We start from the raw sequence: 22,346 nt of genomic DNA, 5'->3' as shown, positions 1-22,346 counted from the left end.
TTCTAAGCAGATAAGTAACTTGGAGTCATTCTCATGGAGTTCGAGTCCCTCAGAATTCATGCTCAATCTTCATGACGTTATGTTTAAATTCCCCTGTAGCCTTTGACTTACAAGCTAAATCTATCAGGGGAAAGAGTTCAGATAAAAATGTTCTGAAACAGTTTGTGCTGTTGTTAATCAGCTAGGTGCCCCAGAAGCCAAAGCAGGAAAAGAAATTTTACTGTGTTAAAAAACCTGTTAGTATTCCAGATAGGGGAGGGTGGAAGGGACAAAGAGATAGTCACAGATATTAATAGTCATAGATATAGTCATAGATATTAATGACCTTTAGGACTAAGCAGGCTGTGTAGGAAACACAGAAGGAAGAATTCTTGTCCAAAGTTCTTACTGAGATGTTTTGGAAATCTGCTCTTGTCACCCCTGTGGCACTCATTTCAAGAAGTGATAGTGAAGTTATATTACTTTAAATTATTTCATAGATAGTACAACTAGTAGAGTACTTAATTAAAACTTTCTGAAAAACAAACAAACTGAGCGGAAAGATGCAATAATTTGTAGATTACTGTATTTAATTCTAATACTTATTTTCTCCTAAAATATAAATACGGAACAGTTGAGAAGAGACATAAAATGTTCAAGTTTTTTCAAATGACCTTTTCAGAGAGTGTCTTAAGCTCTTTGATAGACTGAAAAGTCCTGGAGACTATTTCAGTTTACAAAATGGTTACAAATCAGTGTGATCGTAATTATTGTGTGGGAAGAATTAGTATTTTTGATCAAGAATTTTCCATTGATAATTGCATCACGACAGAAAAACAAAAATGCAGACCTATAGTGTTACTTAGATGGGTTACTGTGAGCAAGAAGTCTTCAGCCTTTCCAGTGGGAGGTCTCTAGGGTGCCCGACCTGCCCTGGGATCAGTAGTTTGTGCATCAGCTCCCCTGTGAATGGTGCAAGAATTTAGAAACTGTTGAAGTATCGTTTTGAAACGAAACTTGATTTCAGAGAAAAGAGAAAAAAAAAAAAAGGAAAAAAGCACACATTTTTCCTCCCCCAAAGAATTGTAGAAAAATTTGAGTAAAAACAGGTACAAGGGCTTTCTGAAGCGATTATGTTTCCCAGGAAGGTGGAGGTAAGTTAGAACAACTAAAGTGTGGGTTGCAGGTCCAGCTGCTTAGGTCTGCTTACAGCAGAGAAATTCTTGGCATCTGTAGAAGTGGTTTCACCTGACTAGTTAACTGTTGTATGAGAAGCTGAGTGTCTGGCAGGTTAAAATGTATATTTTGAAGATTACTTACTTGAAACTAGATTCCCAAATTATAGTGTCACTCTGGGCATTAGTTTCTAGTTACATTTCAAAATCTATCATACCTCTATATATTTATTTAAAAATGATGGTGTACTTATGGTGCTCTGGTAATCAACAGCGAATGGTATATTTAAACTGCTATGTACTTTTGATACATCTTGGATTTTAAAAAAAAAGTACACGGGAAAGTGGATATTTTCCTGAGTTCCCTCTTACGTCTTTCATTTAAAAACAAAATGCAGAAGTTTTTGTTAGTTCTTCATTTCTGCAGAAAGAAGTAATCTTTTTTTTAAACAACTGAGCAGAAAGATGCAATAATTTGTAAATTACTGTTTGAAGCTGTTTTTATTCAAGCTTTGCCAATTTTCTACCCAAGTACGAATTTCATAATTATTAAAATAAATTCTGTAGGTCTAGATTTTTGCCTATAAAGAATTATTTGCACAATTAGCATCTAAATATGATGTATGCGCAAGGTAATAAGTACCTGTATGAATACTTTGTTCATCGTTGGCTATGTCTGTACTAGCAGAGAAGAAAATGGACTGGGCTTAAAGGTTTGTTCCGTCGCTGTGCTTGCTGCTTTTCAAACTGAGTTAAAAGTCTTGTTCGATGGGGGGGAGGTTTTCAGAGAAGCCTATCATTTTTTTCTGAACTGTACTTTTAGGTTATTTTTGGCCTGTTGTAAGCCTACCATATGCTGTGTATTTGTTAGGGTTTAGTCTCGAATTCTTAATAAAAAATTGCTTATTTGAGGTGAGGGTAGTCTGGGCAAACTATACTACATGGATGAGAACTAGCTGGCAGCTTTGCTCTTACTGTTGCCTGCATAGTGAACAAAATGAAGTGTTCAGTTTTCCTGAAGTTGATTATCTTTGCAGATGCATTCAGTAAAAGTAGGTAGTGTTGTTATATTTTTTTAAAAAAGGGAAAAAATATACTGAAACTTCTAATTTTGAGCTTGGATTATGTCTTTTTTTGTCTCTTTTTATAAAACTAAGAATTAAAATTTAAATTGAGAGAGGGGAACAAGGAGATGCTCTGAAACAATAAAGATTTCTCTCATATCAGATGCCATTGTTGAACGTGGTATTTGTTCTGAAGGTGTATATCTTTTGCGAAAGATCGAGCAAATCTTTAATGAAATTCTCTTGCTGTGTGGAAAAGAAGTGAGATACAGGTGTTGTTTCCATACTTGTAACTGCTTAGTTCCCAGGATCTCCTTTTAAAATTACACTTTTGAAAACCTCTTCATTTTGACATCATTTTGTACGTGTGTGTATACTTTTAAATTAAAATGCACATCCTTGAGTGTGAACACTTTCCAGCATCTGGAGCCAATTTACCGGAGTACGGCATTCCTTGTAAGTCAAATGCAAGATAGCCATCAGCCTTTTACCTCCATAAAGTCTGCGAAAGGTGACAGGAGAGCAGAAAGCGTGTGGGCGGGAGGAGGGAAAGAAGAGGCTCGACTGTAAAAGTGGTAGTGCTTTAGTTGCTTTTGGTTTGTTTCTTGTCTAACCCTCCTTAAAAACCGTACTTTTCAGATCGTACAGGTTTCAGGTCTTTCAAAAATCAAGCTTAGCTGAAAACCAGTAAAGGATGTGTATGTGCTGGTAGTATTTGCAGGTTTTTGTACCTCTGAAGACTGGCCAATTCCTGTGGTAAAACTGCTCTTTTTGCTGCTGTTCTCAGTCAGAGAGGAATTGTACTTAGCGGTTAAATATTATATTAGATGTGAAGAGAAGAGGTGCAGTATCAGAAGGTAAACTGTGACTGGAAGCTGTTTCAGGATTAAGATCAGAACGAGTAACTTCTGTGGAAGAGGCTCTGATGTCTAGAACCTGTGGTAGTTTATTGTAATCCTTTCTGAGACTGGAAAGTTCTAAAAAAGAAAACACAAAGGCAAACAACACCACAAAATAAGCAAAAACCTAACGTAATATAGTGGTATGAGGAAGGTTAGATACCTTAAAATAATTGAGGTTTTAACTGAAAGAATGGGGACAAGCCCATTAAGACTTCAAATGTACAGATTCCTGTTCTGATGTACAGCTCCTCTCAGAAGCTCTACATTGTTTTTAAACAGATAGACCAAGCTTCTGATTATCAGCTGCCCCTTTCACTGTGCTTCCTTGGTGTTCAGATAATTTATTTTGGTCTCTTAAACAGGTTGAGTTGGGAAGATAGGAGTAAGGACCTAAGGCTTTCAAAGCTCCTCATAGCCTGTGCTGTTGTGTGGTACTGTGTGTGTGGCTTGCTACCACGTTAGGGCACACGTACTGCAGGAATTCTTGCTCTGTAGTGAAATATTGGGATATTTGAAGCCAGGCAGTGTGGATGCTGACAAACTGAACACCTAGCTCTAGTTAAAATGTTAGGAACCACATTTTTTTTTTTTGGTGTAGCTTTTACAGATAGGATTGAAGATTCAATAGATTTTGTATTTTACAACACTTTAAAATGGAAAACCATGTAGAATCCAGCATCTGTTGAGACAATAATTTGGCTTAGCTACACTAACTGGCAATATATCCCTGTGCCTTTTAACTGTATGTCACTTCCTGATGCTTCATAAATGGTACCTCTCCTCGTTGCTTACAACCCGCAGGATCTTTGTGTTGATTCAACTGGATGCAAGCCCGTTTTCAATAAATCTGCCCAGCATAAATAAAATGCAGAAAGTTGGCACAGATAAGCCAACAATGTATTTCCAGAAGATTGTTCAAGTAAACTTCTCTTTCAGGAGTATTAGGCATAATTTAAAAAATATTGTAGGAGTTCTATATGCAGTTATGCTGTACATAAGTGTACTGTCAAAATACGTAGCAAAGTAGTTTTTATAAGAGCACGTGTGGTGGTAATGCAAGAAATAGTAAGTGAAACTATTTTATACTGATAGAAAAGCTGCCGCATTTCTAATCCCGATCTGGACTTTAAAATGGAATTTTTGCCAGTTTGAACTGAACTGGGATTTAACAATTAGTTTGGATATAAACTCACTACTTCATATTGTTCTTATTATACTTCTAGTTTTTATTCAGCTTTTAAGTAGAGTTCTTTTTTTGGTATCAGTTGGTAGATAATGTAAGGTGTTTGCAAGAAGACCATCAGGATAACATAAAAATGTTAATTTTGAATGTGATCTAGCTTGCTGTGTCTTTTTGAGAGAGTTATATGCAGAGGTTAAAAAAAAAAATGCTGGGAGTTCTCCTTAGACTAAGTAACTTGAAATACTGTTCCCCCCAAAAAAACAAACAGACAAACAAAAAAACAGTGAACCTCTCTGGTCTTTAGAACTGTATAGTTCTAGGAACTTTGATTGAGAAGAGATTTATGAAAGCTGTAAGCAGAGCTGAAGAATATTAGCGTGGGTCTGGGGATTTTACATGAGTAATCCTATCATTTCACTTGTTCTTGACTTATTTAATGCCTATTTCCCATTTGTTGTTTTATACACTTAGGAGAAGGATTTCCTGACAGGAATGACTAGAAGTTGCAAGTATTTTTTAACCAAAAAGCAACCCATAAGCCATTAATAAAGTTTCTTTCATGTAAAAATATCAAATGCAGATTAAAAAAAAAAGTGTGCAATAACTATTACAGGCTGGTTCCTAATCTGAAGAATTTAGTGGTTGATTAGAGCAAATAAAGTCCTATTGGGGTAGAAAATCAGTAGACCTTCTTTCTGTTGTAGGATTAGTGGTAAGCGTGGAATTTACTTTTTGTATGCATAAGCAATTCTCTTAAAAACAGGTAATGAGCAGTAAAAGGGTGGTGACTCAGATGTAGGTGGTGATACGCAGTCAGTTCTGATATATTGAAACTGAAATTAATAAACTGGAAGCAACGAAGTCTTCCTGACATTGTGAACAGCATTGGTTCTAAGGAATAATAATTGTGAGCTTTTAAAGCAAGCAATAGCAGCTACCCTAAGGACTAGGTGAGGTTTTCAAAGGAAGGACTCAGCCGTGACTGGGAATAGGCAAGCATAGATAGAAATAAAACAGTGTGAAATACAATATTAAAGCTTATATTTTTTGGCACATATGATCACTATTCACCTTCCCTAACCTCTCCTGACATTTCAGCTTGCTGGAGTTCAATGGCTTGGCTGTACACTGTGGGAGAAGACTGGGTGGCTGGGGTGGCTCTTCAGTGAGGAGTCAGGAAAAGGCAGCTGCCAGGAGAGGCACTTGTACCAGGAACCCAGACAGTAGCTCTTCTTTCCATCCAGGATAAAACATCTTTGTCGTCTTCTACCTTCTACTTATGTATGGTTTGGGGGTGGGAACTGTACTTTTTCTGTTCTATGTTGAAGCTTGAGGAGAGTCTAGGATGAGCTTCGTTAGTCGTCTTGAATAGGAGGCACAAGGAGGGCTGACCTGGTGTTGGCCCTTCATCGTAACTGAACACAGTTGGCATTAGGATTGTTTGTTCCAAAGGAGTCAGGTTAAGCAGGATGCTTGCTTGCTAGGATTCCTTACATCTTCTCTCTAGGTTGAATATCAGTAACTATTGTTCTCTTCTGCGAATCCACCTTTTCCAAGAATTTGCCTAAAAATTTTTTGAAACCATTCATGCTGTTAATACCTGAAACATGGTAGGTGAATTCCATGTTTTTGTGTGGTATAAGGAGGTATAGGATCTTCTTACTCCCTATCAGCAATCTTAAGGATTTAAAAAACAGCAACAACAAAAAACTTTCGAAGTGAAGATCAAAGGTGAATCCTTTCATGACATATTTATGTAGCACATGCGTATTGAGAGAAGTTCATTCTGATAAACACAGTAGCAGATTATTAATGTCTAATAAGTGTCCAAGAATCAATACTGTTCTTTTAAGGATTTAGTAGACCAGAAATGTTTAAAAGGACTTTTTGTCCACGTGTAATAGTTGCAGTCAGGAGGAGTCACACTGCAGCTTGTTCCTCTCACTTGTCTTTAGCTCTGCTCTCCAGTTGCCACACAACTGCTTGTGTTAACCCTATATCGTCGACAAGGTCTACGGAATTGTTTTGTCAGCTCTTTAACTGTATCTCTTCCTAATTTGTCTCTAAAGTACGTGTCCTGTAGTAGTAAATTATTCACTGGGGTATATCTGGTGTATTCTGCTTGAAGACTCTCTGAAAGGTCTGAGTGATGTTTGGGAACACGATGCGTGTGATGGTTCGGGTTAGTGGCAGTCCCTGTGTTGTATAATTTTAAAGAAACAATCAAAAATTACAGCATCAGGCAATCCAGGGTGTGCTTGTTTAAGGGAAGAAAGATGATGATAAAACTAAAGGCTACTTAAATTTGAAAGAGGCTTTCCTTAGTACTGACAGCAATGGTGGATCAAAATGGCTGCTGTTTCTTCTGTGGAAAAATTGAGCATAACTGGAACGAATTGATATTATAATCAAATAATGGCTGGGCAGAGTAAGTGTGGGTGAAATGCTTCAGCTCTTAAGGGTGGCAGACATCAGTAGCAGCCTGTCCTCTACACCTGAGTCAGAATTATTCCCGATAGTTTAATTTATACGAACACAGTCAAGCCATATTATCTCTGCATTTTAGTGAGATTATATATATGTATAACCATGTAAAGTAGTACTTCTGATTTTTAAGAGAATTTTTATACAGTGTTATTAATTCACTTAAAATCTGTTGAGGAAGCTAAAATCACTCATTTCATTTTTATAAGATTCATTGGTTTTCATCAAGATTCATCTAGGATTTTGTATGTTGTGGCTTTTTTCTCTAACACAATCTCAAAAAACAGTAGTTTTTTTTTTTTTTTTTTTAAACTTTATAGACTTGTTGTGTAGTGATGTGGCAATTATAGTCAGTATTGCTGTTTTCTTCTGGTACTATTTTTTTTCCCATGGAAGTATCTTAGGCTAGTTACTAAAAATTAGGCAGTAGGTAAAACATGTAGGTAAAAAATGATTTTCAAAAATTATTTCTAAATTAATTGTCATTTTTCTTGTATCAATGGCAAAAGTTAAAATTTGGCTTTAATTCATTTTTTTTGATTCCTGATGTTCAGAAAAACCTGGCAGTTTAAAGGAAAAATAAAAGGCTAGCGGTCTTTGGTAGCTGCCAGTTGGGAGAATAAAGAAAAAAAATAAGACATAAATGACAGTCGTCTTGTTAGAATATGAACATTAATAGATAATTAATATTACATCAGATGTCAGAGGCTGATGCTGCTAAAAAAAAAACCACCCGTGGAAATATTGCAGGGGTGTTCACTGTACGCTGGCACTCAAAAATCATTCATTCTATCATCTTGTCAAAACAGACACACATGCTGAGGGCTTTATTCGTTGTTAGCGTGGAAAAATGAATGGGTAAATTGAAAATAATGTGTAGTTGTGAGTTCATCATCCTAAGTATGAGTAAAGGGGTGATGCAAGTGGAGGTGGCGTGCCGTCAGCGTGAGTGCCGTCACCTTGGGACTGGGCATCAAAGTGCTGGGTCACCGCGGAGGCTGAACTCCGGAGACTTCCAGCTGCCCAGCAGAGGAGGAGAGTATTCATGGTCACTTCATGGGCAGAGACCTGTGCTCTCAAGGTGGCAAAAAAAAAAAAAAAGTGCTTGAAGGAAAGGAAGTTCATGTGAGCATCTCATGCTGGAAGTTCTTTCTGGGCGTCCGAGCCCCTCCTCAGCTGGTCTCCCTAAAGCCCGGGAGGGACGAATTGCTTTGTGTTCACCTATCGATCTATCGCTGAAGCAGGAGGGATGCCTCGTGATTAAAATTAGCGAGGCAGCTTCAGTTGAAGTTTCTAAATTTGTTGCGGACAATGAAATTAAAATCGGTCTTTTGTTGGGGAGACTGATCATCCCGGGGAAGGCTTTGACTTTTTATTTGCAGCGGGAGCTTTACAATGCAGCTAATTGGCGTGTGCTGGCATGTTCTCATTGTACCAGGCGTTTAAAAGCTAACAAACACTGACAAAAGAAATATAAGTAAGAAATTACAGTGGATAGAAATAAATCCATTTTACAATTTGAGCTACTGTAAATGATCAGAGCTCTAATACAAGAAAGATGTATTCAGGTATATTATTGTTCACTGAAATTCCTGTCTATACATATATTCTTTTGTGTGTCTGTTAAACATGATCTTAACATGAAGCCCTTTTTCTCCTAACTCAAAAGCTTTCTCGAAGTTGATGAATACCATACATAATGGTAAGTTATATTAGAATCTTTTTCAGAGGTTCATTTATCACAAACGGTAGCCTTTTGTAGAAAATCCTGATTGAAGGTCTGCATATTCTATTGATTGGGTGAAATACGGGTCTGCAGTGAGTCAATTGTTCGGTACTTGAGTGAAAACTTTGTAGATTGTCTGCAGGAGCCTGATAGGTCAATAGTTCCTCAGTTCTCCTTTGATGATCTTTTTGTATGTGCGCAGTAAAATGATAACAGTTTTATTCTCGTTCTGAGATTCTTTTCTTTAATTTTGTGAATAGTGTTTCTAGTTCTTCTTCTGTGCTCCATTCATAGGTGTGTTACAGGGGTATCTACCTCAGGAATTCTCCCACTTACTTTCCTGACTACTTAAATTACTACAAGTAATGCATGTGAAGGTATCCGTGTTTAGTCCCTTCTTTGTTCTGACAGCCCAGTGCTGCCCGTTTGTGCCATTGCTAACGGTACTATCAGTTTCACAGGGAGCAATATTGAATCTTTAATGTATCTGATTGCAGCTTCCCTCTAGTATTCGGTATTAGCTTTGTACCCCTAGTTCTGTATTCACTCATACTGAGTGGAAATGAAATATAGCTTATTAAATTAGAACTTGGTTCACTTTTTCAAGGCTTTTGTTCATTTATAGGAAACAATCGTAGCTATATTCACAAGTTACTGAAAGATTTTTGGGGGAATATTTACAGCTAAAACCCTCTCATGAGGATAGTTTTGAAGATGATCAAGCTTATTTCTCAATGCTGTATTTAATTGGCATCAGGAAATCTAGTGGTAAAAATTGGAGTTTTTTCTTTTTTTCAATTGGTGTTGGTCAAACAATGATTTTCTTGTATGTGTACGTTGGAAGAGCAGTGCTGTATGCATCGTAAATTGTATTGACATGGAGTTTAGCATATGCAAAAGAAATGAAATGTTTAAACTTTGCATGATGAAGTTCTTCACATTTTAAGCCAGCAATCATTAAGATTTTATAGGACTTCTGCTTTTCACACTGTTGGAGCCACAAATTACGTGTTAGGCAGATGTCTGTAGTGGTGGGTCTCTTTTTTTATATATTAAAAAAAAAGTTTATATTTCATAGTCTACATGTGATGAGAAATACTGAAATTTCTCTAGATTTGCTTTGCTTTAGTAAAGTAGGTTTAGCTTTTTTCCTTTTGATATAGGGTTTCCCTCTCACTCTCCCAGGTGTACAGTGCTCTGAACCAGCTTTGAGATGAAGGAAAGCAAGCTCACCATTTTTCTGAACAAAAATAAAACACCTGAAGGGTATCTGACAAAGTGTGCTGAATTTGGACTTGGTGAGTTTCTGCTGTTTTATAAGCAGAGCATTTTTGCTGTTTAATGTCGAAGAGGTAGAGGTTCACAAGGGAATGCAGAATAGAAATTGATGGGACACCATCTGTTGTTACTTCTTTCCACGTTGCATTTTTTTCAGAACTGATTGCCTATTTGTAACTGCAGCATAGAACTTCGAAGGGCATAGATGGAAGTGGTTACTTTATGTTGTGTGCTTTCTTGTTAAGCTTTGTAGGAACTCATTCTTGTGGGCCAGCATAATTGTTACGTATGTGTTCATTTCAGAACAGTGTTTGGACAGGGTTTATCATCTAATCTGCCCATTTTTTGGTGTGTGTGTGTGTGCACATGCACGTGTATTTGAGTCTTTTAGCTGCCTTCCCATGTTTCTTTAAATAAAATTTTAAAGTTAGTTTCTTTCCCTCCTTCCCAAACCCCGTCTTGCAGGTTTTTTTATAAACATCAAGGAAAGATTGTGCAGTATGTATAGGACAGAAAGAAGCTACTAAAACTTGAGATGGATATTTAGTATTTAGTTTACTCCAACAACATCATCATCTGACTCATAATCCGAGTCTGAGGCGTTTGTATTGTCTATAAGAGTTTTGATGGAGGCAGTGTATCAGGAGCTCATTTTTCGTTGCACTGAGTTTGTTGGCTGCCTATCAGCAAGAACGTACCAAAAAGAAAAAAAATGAAAGCTTTGGCTTGAATGGAGATGACTACAAGTTTGAAAGAGTTCTGTTTGATAGCTCTGGTTAGTATTAAGGTGATGGTTGAAACCAGCGAGTTGAATTTCGTGCTGACAAAGTGTAAAGGAAGAAGGACGACACGTAAAGGCTTCAACACGTTTGAAAGAGTTGGTTGAAAAGGAGGACTAAGAAATGGAGTCATGCAAGCTACATCTTTCAATAAAAATATGTCTTAATAAAAGGGAGTCAGGACACTTGCAGACAGAAGTGGTCCACTGCATTTTTGTCAGTAAGAGACAGTACTCGGTTCTTTGGTTCTTGGTTTTGGTAAATATTACGGTCAATTTCTTATATTTTGCATACTTTTTGTGTTTTAAAAAATGCATTTGAGAGATCTGAAGTTTTCACTTTTATTCATGGTGTGTCAGCTTCGTGCTTTGTGCTTCTTAGTCTTACTCTGGACCTTCCAGTCACTTTTTCTATTTGACCTTGAAGTCTCATCTCTTCTACGCCATGTTTTATCACTGGAAAGCAGGAGGAGGGGATGCAGGCTTACATGTCTGCTGGGGGATTTTAGGGCATACTTAAAAAAACAAAACAAAACACCCACAGCTATGGGGAGCAATGACCTGAAGGTTGTAATTTCATGTTAAGAGCTAGCTGTAAATTGTGATGGTTGGTTGTAGCCTTTCTCTGGCTACTTCTGTTCTTACTTGTTCTGTCTGCTCTCAGTTTTGTTTCTTACTCCTGTGTCTATTTTCGGGTCTACTTTCACCAGTTGTCTTACACTATTTTTGAGTCACAATGTTGAGAGTTGTAGCACAGAACAGACAGCCATCGTGTCAATTCCAGTACTGTGGTCATCTTTTGAAAGATAGCGTGTCTGCACTAGCAACTTTACAGTTCTGCACAGTTGGTCTCAGCATCGATGTGGGCAAAACTTAGTATATATGCTATGATTTTTTTTAACATGGTAAAATAAACTAGGCAAAGTCTCTACAGAGCATGGGTATTAAAGTTTTTTGAACCTAGCTAAATTTGGACAGACTTTACAGTATAGATAAAAACACATATGCCTGTGGCAAAGCATGGGGATAGCAGTGCTCAGCTAAGCTGTATAAATGTTTTTATTTTTATTTTTTTAAGGTAGAGAAGAACAATTTACAAAGTCAATCTGAAATACTTCCTTTCCGCTTATTTACATTCATGGCATTTTTTCAGAGTATTGAATAAAGGAGTCTCATTGTTCAATTGTCAAATATTGCAACCTTACGTGTAACTGCTTGCCCATGAGTTTCTAAAATACCATTTTAAAGCTTTAGTTGTTGATAATGACACCTATGTAGTCTAGCAGTGGTTAAGGCAAACCAGCTGTTTGCCACAACCATAAATAACTAATCACAACAGAATTAATTCCCTTGTTACTCGTGTTAGCCCCTCTAATGTCCCAGTTTTCCTAATTCTGTCTCAGTCAAGCATCCTGCAGCATACCTGCAAAAACAGTAATTTCAGATCATTGGAATCCAAAAAGAGAAAACTTTTGAAACTCCTTTAAATACTATATTCTGTTAACAGTGAAGAGGAATGTAGTGCTTCCAATGATTCCTCATTTCAGTGCTGAGATTGCTGTCAGACTGATTTGAAGCTATGGTAGGTTTTTCTCAGATCTTAAGCTAATACATTAAGTTCTCACTGAAAATTAAAGAACAACTTAGATCACAACTGTCATGTTCCTACTTGGGAATACTTGTTTAATGAGCCTAATACTGCTTAATTTTTAGTGTAAGTCATATTATAGTAGCTTAAGTTTGTACATCTTGGATCACCATGGCAAAAGTGAACTTGTAGAAGCTGTAGTCTTTATTTATCAGTTATTCTTCCATATCTGTCTAACTTTTTCTTCTTGCAAAGATCTTTCCCTGTTTTTACATGTTTGAACTTCAGGTCTTTCCTGTACTTCTGAACATATTGTATCTCAGACCTGACCATGTAATTCTGGGTCTTACTGATCTTTTTCTAGAAGAGATCTTCAAAACTTACCGCATCATTCTAGAATAAGCATGTAATTCTTAATGTGTCTTATTTTATAAAGTTAAATTATTTATAGATGTAAACCTTACGCAGGCTGTTACAAAGCATCTCAAAGATAGATTCTCTGAAGTCAGAACCTCTAGAGGCTCATGATTACAAAGCAAGTAATGAATTAGGAAACTTTTCTTCAGGGTGATCTCTACTGATGCTTTCATCAGGGTTGTTTTTAGCATAGCTAAGATAGCACAGAAGTCAATAGGGAAAGAAAATTAAGAGTAAGATATGCAGGCTTTTCTCCTGTAAAATTAAGCGTGTAGTTATGCTGTTGAGGACAACAGCGGGCCCTATTTCCCTATTAAAGATGTTTCTGCAGAAGAATAAAGGCAAGACTAGCAGTTCCCTAAAATCAGTAGTCACATTATCATCTCAGCATTTTGTACTTACTTTTAGTATGTGATGCTGTAATATATATATATATATATATATATATATATAAAAAAAAAATACCACCTGGAATTAGTTTATGAACAGTAGTATAGGTATCAGTGGTGCTAACTCTGAACCAACAAGACATTGTTCCTAAATTACTTTTAGCTCAGCCATGAAGCATGTTTCTGGAGGCATTGCAAGGGTGCAATGAAAATCTGCCATAGGATCTGCATGATGGGATAAACCTTGGTATCCCAGTCTATGTGAGCAGGCTACTTCTAGTCATGTGCTGGAAATAAGACCTTACACCTCTAGTACAAGTACGAGGGGGCAGTCTGCACAGTAAGAAACAAGCTCAAAGTGAAAAGGCAAAGTTACAGGGATTGAGAATTTAGGCAAATCCTTTCAGCTAGTAGTTTTTAGTGCTGTTGGTGGGACAAGGCAGGAGCGATGCACTTCGTGGCTTGGCACTGATGTTTCTTGCACGCGTTGCAAAGGTGTATATGGTACTTGCTGGAAGCACGGCTCAGAGCAACATATTCCCCTCTAACCTGTTCTTAGAAGAAAAAGGAGAAATGACGTTGGAATTTCTGGAAGGTTTCAAGACTTTCTCTGCAAAGATGACTGTAACCCATATACTAACTGATGTGCTTCTCCAGTCTTTCTGTTGTGGCCCACAGGTTCTCCCCACCCCTCACAAACCCTTTTCTGTGCTGGGATCCCCCTTCCTCCCAAATTGCCTTAGGATCTTGCAACTCCTTCACCATCAATGTTGACCTCTTTTCTCATCTAAAAATCCTCCTGCCAAAATGGCTGCGTCTGTCGCACAGTAACTCATAGTGCCATGTCGTGTCACGCGCCAGGCCTCCGCCCAAACGCAGCCTGTCCGCCCCACAGCTTTGTCCTAGGGCGTGCTGTGGAAGTTCACATCGGTTCAGAAAGGGTTGCAGGAAATTCACTGGGGCAAAGTTGGAAGCAAATCCAAGGCTATTAAGTACAAAGGCCGTGCCTGAAGCTCAAAATCTATAAGTCATAGATTTCTAGAGGCTGGGGGAGTATTTGAGGGAGGTCTTACCTCATACATACCCTCTGCTTGTGCTTTTCCTTGTGCAACTGCTATTGGTCACAATAACCTGGTATTTATTTATTTGTTTGTGCTTAGCATTAGATTCACTTCAGCTTATATTTTGTCCATATGGCAAAACAATGAATTGTGGCACAATTTTCCCCAATTAACATTCTATTAGAGTAGAATGTGCTCTTGCTTGTTTAAAAAAAAAAAAAAAGCAAACGAAAACCACAACAAAACAAAATCAACAAACTGGTTGCTTATCAACAGCCAACTGCATTAAAAGGCACTTTTTCATTTTGCTCTGTATAGAAAATTGTTGTGGTTGTAGGGTGGATTTCTTGGCAATCGTCACAGGAAGTGGAGGTGCTGGAAATGTTTATATAGTTTAATTTTTTCTAAAGAAACTCCTTGTTCTTATAATTTCCTTTGATTTATGTGAACTTTACTTCAAGACTGATTTTTTTTTTCTCCTGCTTCCCCCCAAGTGGGAAGGCAAATCTTAGGTTCCGTGGTTCTGTGCAAGTTTACATTTCAAAAAAAAAAAAAAAAAAAAAAAAACCACAAAAAACCACTCTGACTATATTGTTATTTTTTAAGCTTTGGCAAAATACGAGGGGCAGCAACTCGTGGTAGATACTCTGGATAAACAGAATAGAATAGTTGAGTTAGAAGGAAAGAAGGAAACATCAAAGATCGTCTAGCCCAACTGCAGGGATCGTGGTAGGAAAGCTTAACGTATTGAAGTCAGCTGTGAGACGCACCACTGTTGAAAGTGAGAAGTTGGGTTGCTTTGTGAATTCTTCTGCTTATGGAACTACTTAGTTTGGGAGATTTTTAATAAAACCATTTCAATTGTTCTGTGTGCCACTAGTATGTTGCTGTGTATGTTGCTGCACAGCTAGTTATTGCTATTCTTGAGTCTGTATAATCTGTGTTCCCTGCTCTATACTAACGCATTTCTTTTGCTAATCAGGCAGTTATTTCTTGTCACCCTGGCAGTGCTGTGTCCACCTGCAGCTGAAGAACTGTTCTGCTCAGAACTCTGAAGACTATTTAACCATGCTGTTTATGCCCCTGGCAAATTACACAGTACCATTTATCACAGGTTCTGGCTGTTTAGCTTTCATTAATATGGGAAGGATTTGAAGGAGATTGGTTTGTTTGGCACTTACAACTTCGGTAGATAGCGCTGTGTTCAGTTCTTACTTCTTGCTGATTCCAAGAGTGATTTGTCTCCTCTCAGAAAACAAAAGGATGATTTGATACACTTTAGACGTTTTAAATATGTACTTTTCTGACTTTCTGATATGATGAACACACAATTTTTGTACAGGTTATTTTTAAAATGGTGTGAAAATCAAGGGTTTATTTGTATGTTACACACAGAGCTCTTAAGTGAGTGCTTGCATGAAGTCTTGGTTGTATGACTGGTTCCAGAAAGTGCACTGACTTTATGTATTAAGTAAAGTATTGCTACATGGAAGTGTTTAGCCCAAACAGAATATTTGGATAGGTCATGTTTTCTTGTATTTTGCAACAGCAACAAACAGTGTTTAAAAACAAACAGACCAAAACAAACAAAAAACTACAACAGTAATAAAGGGGGAAAAAAAAAGCCTACTTCATTCCACCAGTGAACTAGTTTATTGCTTGTTTTTCTTCTGAAGTAGTTTTATGCCTGTGATTTTTATAACTATCTGCTTGTGTTCCAAAATTTTATGTTAAAGAGGAAGAATAAACCTTACAATTGAAATAGAAGTAGCAGAAGTTCTGCAGTTGTTAAATAAATAAGGTTCTGAAAATGGAGAAAAAAATTAAAATACTGCACTTTAAATTTTGGAGTTGTTTTATCTTTCTGGCAAAATACCTTTTTTTTTTTTAACTTTCACAAAAAAAATTTGACTTTAACAAACAATTTTGTTTTCTCCACTCATGATCATTGACACTTTGAGAACAGTAGCGTTTGTGGTGACTAGCTCTTGTGATTTGATACGTTGTGATATTTCTTTATTTTGTACCTTTAAAACTCACAGAGCCAGGTAGTTCTGAGTCTCATCGTTCTCAAGAAATGCTGTGGCTTTCATTGTTTTGAGTACACAACTAAAATGGGGGGGGGGGGGGCACACACAAATCTCCTTTTTATTAATTTGAAATCAGACTTAAAGCAGACTTTTTTTTTTGAGGACCTGGATTATACTTCAGCTTCTGTGGTTGCTAATATTGCATTTAAGAACAGACTCGATAGCAAGGCTGTTTGTTAACCATGGGCATTTTGGTAGTGTGTAGAGACAACTAGAGCAGGATCCATAGAATTTACTGTCTGAGTTAGATAAGGCAGATGGAATTGGAGACAGATCCTAACAATGTGAACATTTTAAGGATCCTAACTGCTTGTAATGCCATAATTATAGATATTTGGGATGCTGACAAAATAAAGGTGGGGGGAAGACCATAGAAGGTGTGCTAAATGGAAGGAGAAAAGAACAAGCTCTGTAGAAAGCAGATCAAGTATGGAATTGCACTGTGAGGAAGAGATTGGGGAGGAGATTGCAAGTCCCTAATGTAGCATAGGCAGGGGAAAAAGTCTTGTCAGAATGCGTCTTTGGCTGTTTTTTTCATCTCTTCTTTCTCTATTGGGTCTGGCTGGCTTTTTCTTCAGTTTTTCTTTACCATTAACACAGGCAGGGAATTGAAGATACATCAGTGTTTGCGTATTCTGGGGTGGGTTTGGGTGTTCTTAGCCTCCCTTGCCTGGGCTCAGGAGGAATGCTGGGTGGCATGTGGTATTTTAATATTGCATATCTTCTTGTCGCTGCCTTCTTCAAATCATTATTTGTATGAGTGACAAACTAGCTCCACCCTTTGCCTTCTAACTGGCATTTCAGTTCTGTTGCTTTTCTTGATCTAACCATGTTCATTCTACTTCTGTTTACTCCCTGTGGCACTCTTCCTCTAACTGCAGTTCAGTGCTACCATGCTTGATATTCCTTGGCCAGCTGACAGCTCACTTATCTAATGCACGTGGAGCCTAACAGTTTCATAGACAGGTACTACTTCTCGTCCTGGGCTTCTGGTCAGTAGGGCTTTTTCCCCATCCTGTATAATGAACGTTACCCTGCATGTAGATGAACAGAAGTAATGGCTTCACAGAGGGGTATGAACTCTTGCCGTTTAAATTGCTAACATGTGAGTCTGACTAATGTTAATGTGTTCAGTCATTTACTCGTTGGCTGCTCTAGCAGATATACTAGTAAAGCATTCTTCGATCACAGAGTTTTAGTTTGTGAATAAATGAAATGCCACCAGTTCTACTAGCAGATCTGAGAACCTTATCCTCAGACTTGCTGTCATTTTTTTTCTCAACATGTACAAGAAATCCATAGTTGCCAAAATTACAATTTTAAACAAATGTATGTTGTTCAGAAACGTGTGACCTTAAAGTCAAAAAGTATTTTTCCACTCATATCTTGTATGTTCTGTTATACAGCCCAATACTTCATTCTTTATCTACTTTAACTTTTAGAGTAATTCCTTGAAACAATATGCTTGGATAGCAGACTCAGTTGAAGGCAGGTATTTTAGCCAAAAAATCTGCTACTCTTAATACTTAAGCATAGTTTGTAATGCACATAAATATTTGATCTATCATATGTTTTAATAGAACTTAGATCTGAGTCAGTCTGTGTTCCCTGAGTTGTAGAATGTCAAATGACGAGAGCACTTTTCTCAATCAGCATGGTTAGAAATTCAACGCAGGAACTTTCGGCATTATGTATTAAGTAATCTTGTTTGTTTTGATTAATTTTCGACTGCATATTTACATGGTTACTAGAAAATGGGGAGGGGGAAGAGAGAGATGCATGTAATCATTTTTGTAATTTTTTTCAGGTATTTTTAGCAGCAATGATGTAGCAGTATCATTTCCAAATGCAGTATCTGGCTCAGGATCTAGCACTCCCGTTTCCAGTTCTCATTTACCTCAGCAGGCTTCAGGCCACTTGCAGCAAGTGGGAGCTCTGTCACCTTCAACTGCGCCTTCTATAACTACTGTTGTTGCTGCAACTCAGGTAAACTATCACAAGAGTTTAAGTTAGCAAACAATGTTATTGACCCGCTTATTTTCAGTGTTATGAGAAAACATCATTTATTTGGGAAACAGGTTAATAAACATATTTGTTGTGAAAATGTTGTCATAGTGGCTAGAGTTTCCCTACAATATTACATAGTTCTGTATCTGTAGAGTACATAGATTTAAGAAAAAAAAATAGTCTGTGGAAGTATGTAATAATAATGATTATATCATGTAACCCTAAATGCTGGTTACAGTTTGTCAGTGCTCCAAACAATGTCTGTTGTCAGAACAGTGTTTTAAGAAAGAATTTAAAAGAAGAAATCAACTAAAATTTTTGAATGTTTCATGTAAATAAAATATGGTGGTATCAATTAAAGAATGAACGGGTTTATTTGGGGGATTTGAAAAATGGACAACTAAAGCTAGCCTTGGCAAAGAGGAGGCCGAGGTTGGCATCTTGATAGCAAATGGAAGTTGACAGACACACTGTAGTTTGGTATTCGAGAGGTCATACAAATGAAGATACATAGGTTGTGTCTGCTGAAGGGATAAGGGAGGAGGAGTGCAGAAGGAAGTGTGACATGGTCAAAGTCATGAAATAGAAAAATTATGGTAGTATTTTGTGTGAATTTAAACTAGACAAGATTACGTTTTTGAAAGCCATGGAGTATCCATGGAGTATGAAGCTATGGCTGTAGAGAGCCAACGTGATTAGAGTGAGTATGAAGGAATGCTGTACTGGGCATAATGGTTCTTGTACTTTGTGTTTCTTGTATTTTTTGTTTTCTGTTGGGAATCTGTTTTACAACTAATATATCAAATGTATCTTTTGGTGTGTGCATACAAGTCATCAATTTTTAATTTATAGAAACTATAGTTTCTATAGAATTAAGATAGTGGATATAAACCTGAAACCTGTGTGTTTTTGTGTGCATATGTGCAGGCGTGTGTGTAATAAGTGTATAGCAGAAATATTGTACAGAGACAAGTGTAGTAGTGTGACATTTCAATATCAAATGATGCTGCTATATATAGCAGGTAGTACGTACTTTAAAGTAATTCTTCTAGATTCATTTCTGAAAGAAATAAGTCTTGTGTTATCCCATTGTATCTGTGTCTGATTTCTGTATCATAACTTTGGTATCACAACTTTGGAAACAGCTGGCTAGTTTCACCCAAAATTGGGTGACATCTCCACAGAAATCGGTAGAAACCATTTTAAGGAAAAAAAAAAAGGGGGGGCAAAAATAGCAGTGCTTTTGGGAAGAGCTAATGTAGCATTCCTGAAGGAAAGTTGCAACCAACTGGAGTTCCTCTTACTCTTTTTTTTTTTTTAATTTTCAAAAGCTATTACATAAAATAACTCACGACATTTAAAATAAGCAGCCTGGAGATGAGCAGAGAGGTTGTGTCATAGTTCAGTAGCTGATTAAATGATTAAGAAAAACCAAACAAGTAGATGCTCATCTCTTGCAGTGGAGGGCTTTCCATTGCAGTCTTAGAATAATCAGTGTTGTGGCCTTTTGTACAGTTCAACATATTCATAAATGATCTGAGAAAAGGAGGAGGAACAGAAGCTACATTTGATTACGCTAGGTGATACAATGAGCTATCATGAGGTCAACTCAAACTCAGAACTGCTGAAAGACCTCACCAGCCTGTGTTGACAAAATGGTAAGAGGGCAAATGAAATTTATGTTAGAGGGAAAACAGTTTCTGTGCAAAACAGATACAGTAGACTTGAAAGAGGTATGAGAGCAAACAGTGGCAAGGACCGGCAACTTTATAAGGGATGAGTAAATGGTGTAGGACTACTTGCCTGAAAAGGAGACTCTTGGACAGAATAAGCCAAAGGTATGTAAAAGGAGAGATGACATGAAATAGGTAAACAAGCAAGAGCTGTACACTATTGCTTTCTATTTGTTAAACTCTGATAGAGGATAAATAGATTAAAAAAACAATGGGACAGAACCCATATGCCATTTCCCAACTTTTAGGACTTGCAAACCTAGGCTGAGAACACCTCTGCCATAAAGAGAGGCTGAGGGAGCTGGGGTTGTTCAGCCTGGAGAAGAGAAGGTCCCAGGGAGACCCTATAGTGGCCTGCCAGTACCTAAAGGGCCTACAGGAAAGCTGGGGAGGGACTCTTGGTCAGGGGGTGTAGGGTTAGGACAGGGGGTAATGGTTTTATACTAAAAGAGGGGAGAGTGTGGTGAGGCACAGGCTGCCCAGAGAAGCTGTGGATGCCCCATCCCTGGAGGTGCCCAAGGCCAGGCTGGATGGGGCTTTGGGCAACCTGGTCTGGTGGGAGGTGTCCCTGCCCATGGCAGGGGATTGGAACTGGATGATTTTTAAGGTTCCTTCCAACCCAAACCATTCCATTATAATGATTCTACGATGAAAATACCAAGCAGACACTTCCACAGCACAAAGGACTTTGTTTCATGCTAAATCATGATGACCACCTGTAACTTTGTTTTTCCTGGACTCTGGGAATTTTAGTTTCAGTTCATGAGGTCCTTGCTGGTATTTGAACAGACTCAGTCAAGAGAACCTGTTTTACTGTGCAGTTGTTCCTAAGTCAAGAGAACTGTTTCACCATGCAGTTAGGGACATGACTGAATGTGCTTCAAGGGTGAGGGTTTGCCTGCTTAGTTCTGCAAGGTTTCATAAGAATGCTGCATCAGCTGACTGGGCTCTTGTGGGTGTATTATCAGTGTTTACCCACCTCTTGACCATGAAAGTCTTCAAATAATGGTGTGCTAATGTATTTGTTGTGTAGTGCTCTAATTAAAAGAAAATCAGCCAAGATGCTAGGTGTACCTACAATGATTACAAGTTAAGGTAAGCTTGTGCCCCTATAGAAGGTAAAAAGTAATGGTTTAAAAGGTTGGGTTTATTTGAACTATTAGTTAAGAGAGCAACTATGCTCAAAATTTGATTGCTCAGCTGTTTGGTCAGCATGACTGATGTGCAGTTGGAATAATACTAAAAATTGGAATAGCCTCAAATATATGCTGTTACAGCACACTCCTCTAAGACTTTGCTTAACTTCTCTTTTTCTATTAGGCAATTGTAAATTATGATTTTGGAGAGATCATAAATTTGCCAGATCTTAATGTATTTTATCTTTTTTTTTTTAATAATGGGGTGTTAGGAAATTCCAAAGAGAAGGTCTTGAGGGGGAAAAATGCATTTCTATTGATTGAGTCTCAGAATTGGCTGAACTGTTTTAACTAGGAGGCTATAGCAGACATCTAATACAGAAAATTTTGCTCATGGCATTAGGAAAACTTACAAGCAATACTACCGTGCCTGTATTGTTGAATAACTGCTGTGTCCCTATAAAACTGAAGTGATGAAAAACCCCAAAAGTAGTACCCCCAAGTGCTGCTTTTTCCTCCAGTAACTAAACAGCACTGATTTTAAAGCTTAAATTTTTTTTTTGGAATCCTGGAATTCTGGTTTTGAATTCTTTAATTCTGTTGTCTGCTAGGATGGGATGGCTCCCACAGTGTGCTTTTTGTTTGTTTTTAAGACTGGCCTCATTGTAATCACCTTTTCTTACGTATCTCACTTTATTCTGACTTTATCCCACCCATAATTTTTATTCCAACGTAATAAATTCAGAAGAGATGATTAGCTTGTGTTCCATGCTGTGCCATAACTGAATTTAACTGCTGGTGTTTCTCACCAGCTGGGAATCAGTGGTCTGCTAGCTGGAAATGCATATATATATATATATATGCATATATATTTCTCTGATAGATTACACTGTGCAATTAAGTGGGACTTTATTAGCATAACAATGTGTTTAACAATTGCAAGAATATAAGAAGGCGACATACAGGAGAAGAATGCACAGCCCATGCAAATATTTGTTTCTGGTTTTCTGTGAATTGATCCTCTGTGTGCTTGTAGGTGCTGCCTGTTTTGCATGTAACAGCAAAATACTGTCTCACAAACTACTGTCTTTTCTCTGAGAAAAAGAGATGTCTTTAACTTTTACAGGAAAATTAACATGTGCTTTGTTGTTAAGAAAAATCAGTTTCTTGCATTTTGGTTTTGAATATTGTTTTAATTTTTCCTTGTTAAGCCAAGTCACAGTTTGGACCAACACAAGGTTCTGTGCTCAGCTTTATCTTGAAGATTTCCTTGTGTTTCATACTTGATTGTATCAGAGATGGTGGTTAGCCTATTACGCTGTTCTATAACAGCCTGCTATATTGCACTTTCTGATA

General features: G+C 37.5%; 1 protein-coding gene across 6 annotated transcripts in view; it reads left to right on the top strand.

Annotated features, from left to right (window-relative positions):
* The window catches only part of MLLT10 (MLLT10 histone lysine methyltransferase DOT1L cofactor), a 129,679-nt gene that overhangs the window by 76,100 nt on the left and 31,233 nt on the right, over positions 1–22,346 (top strand). For all 6 annotated transcript variants that reach the window (XM_066991621.1, XM_048061732.2, XM_048061730.2 and 3 more), the window contains one exon: positions 17,922–18,100. In XM_066991621.1, the coding sequence (XP_066847722.1) occupies positions 17,922–18,100 (179 nt within the window). The remainder of the gene's footprint in view (positions 1–17,921; positions 18,101–22,346) is intronic.

Source organism: Anser cygnoides, chromosome 2, assembly GCF_040182565.1.
Source record: "Anser cygnoides isolate HZ-2024a breed goose chromosome 2, Taihu_goose_T2T_genome, whole genome shotgun sequence".
NCBI classification, from domain to species: Eukaryota; Metazoa; Chordata; class Aves; order Anseriformes; family Anatidae; genus Anser; species Anser cygnoides.
The sequence above is the reverse complement of the archived record's forward strand: the minus strand, read 5'-3'. Positions and strand labels throughout refer to the sequence as shown.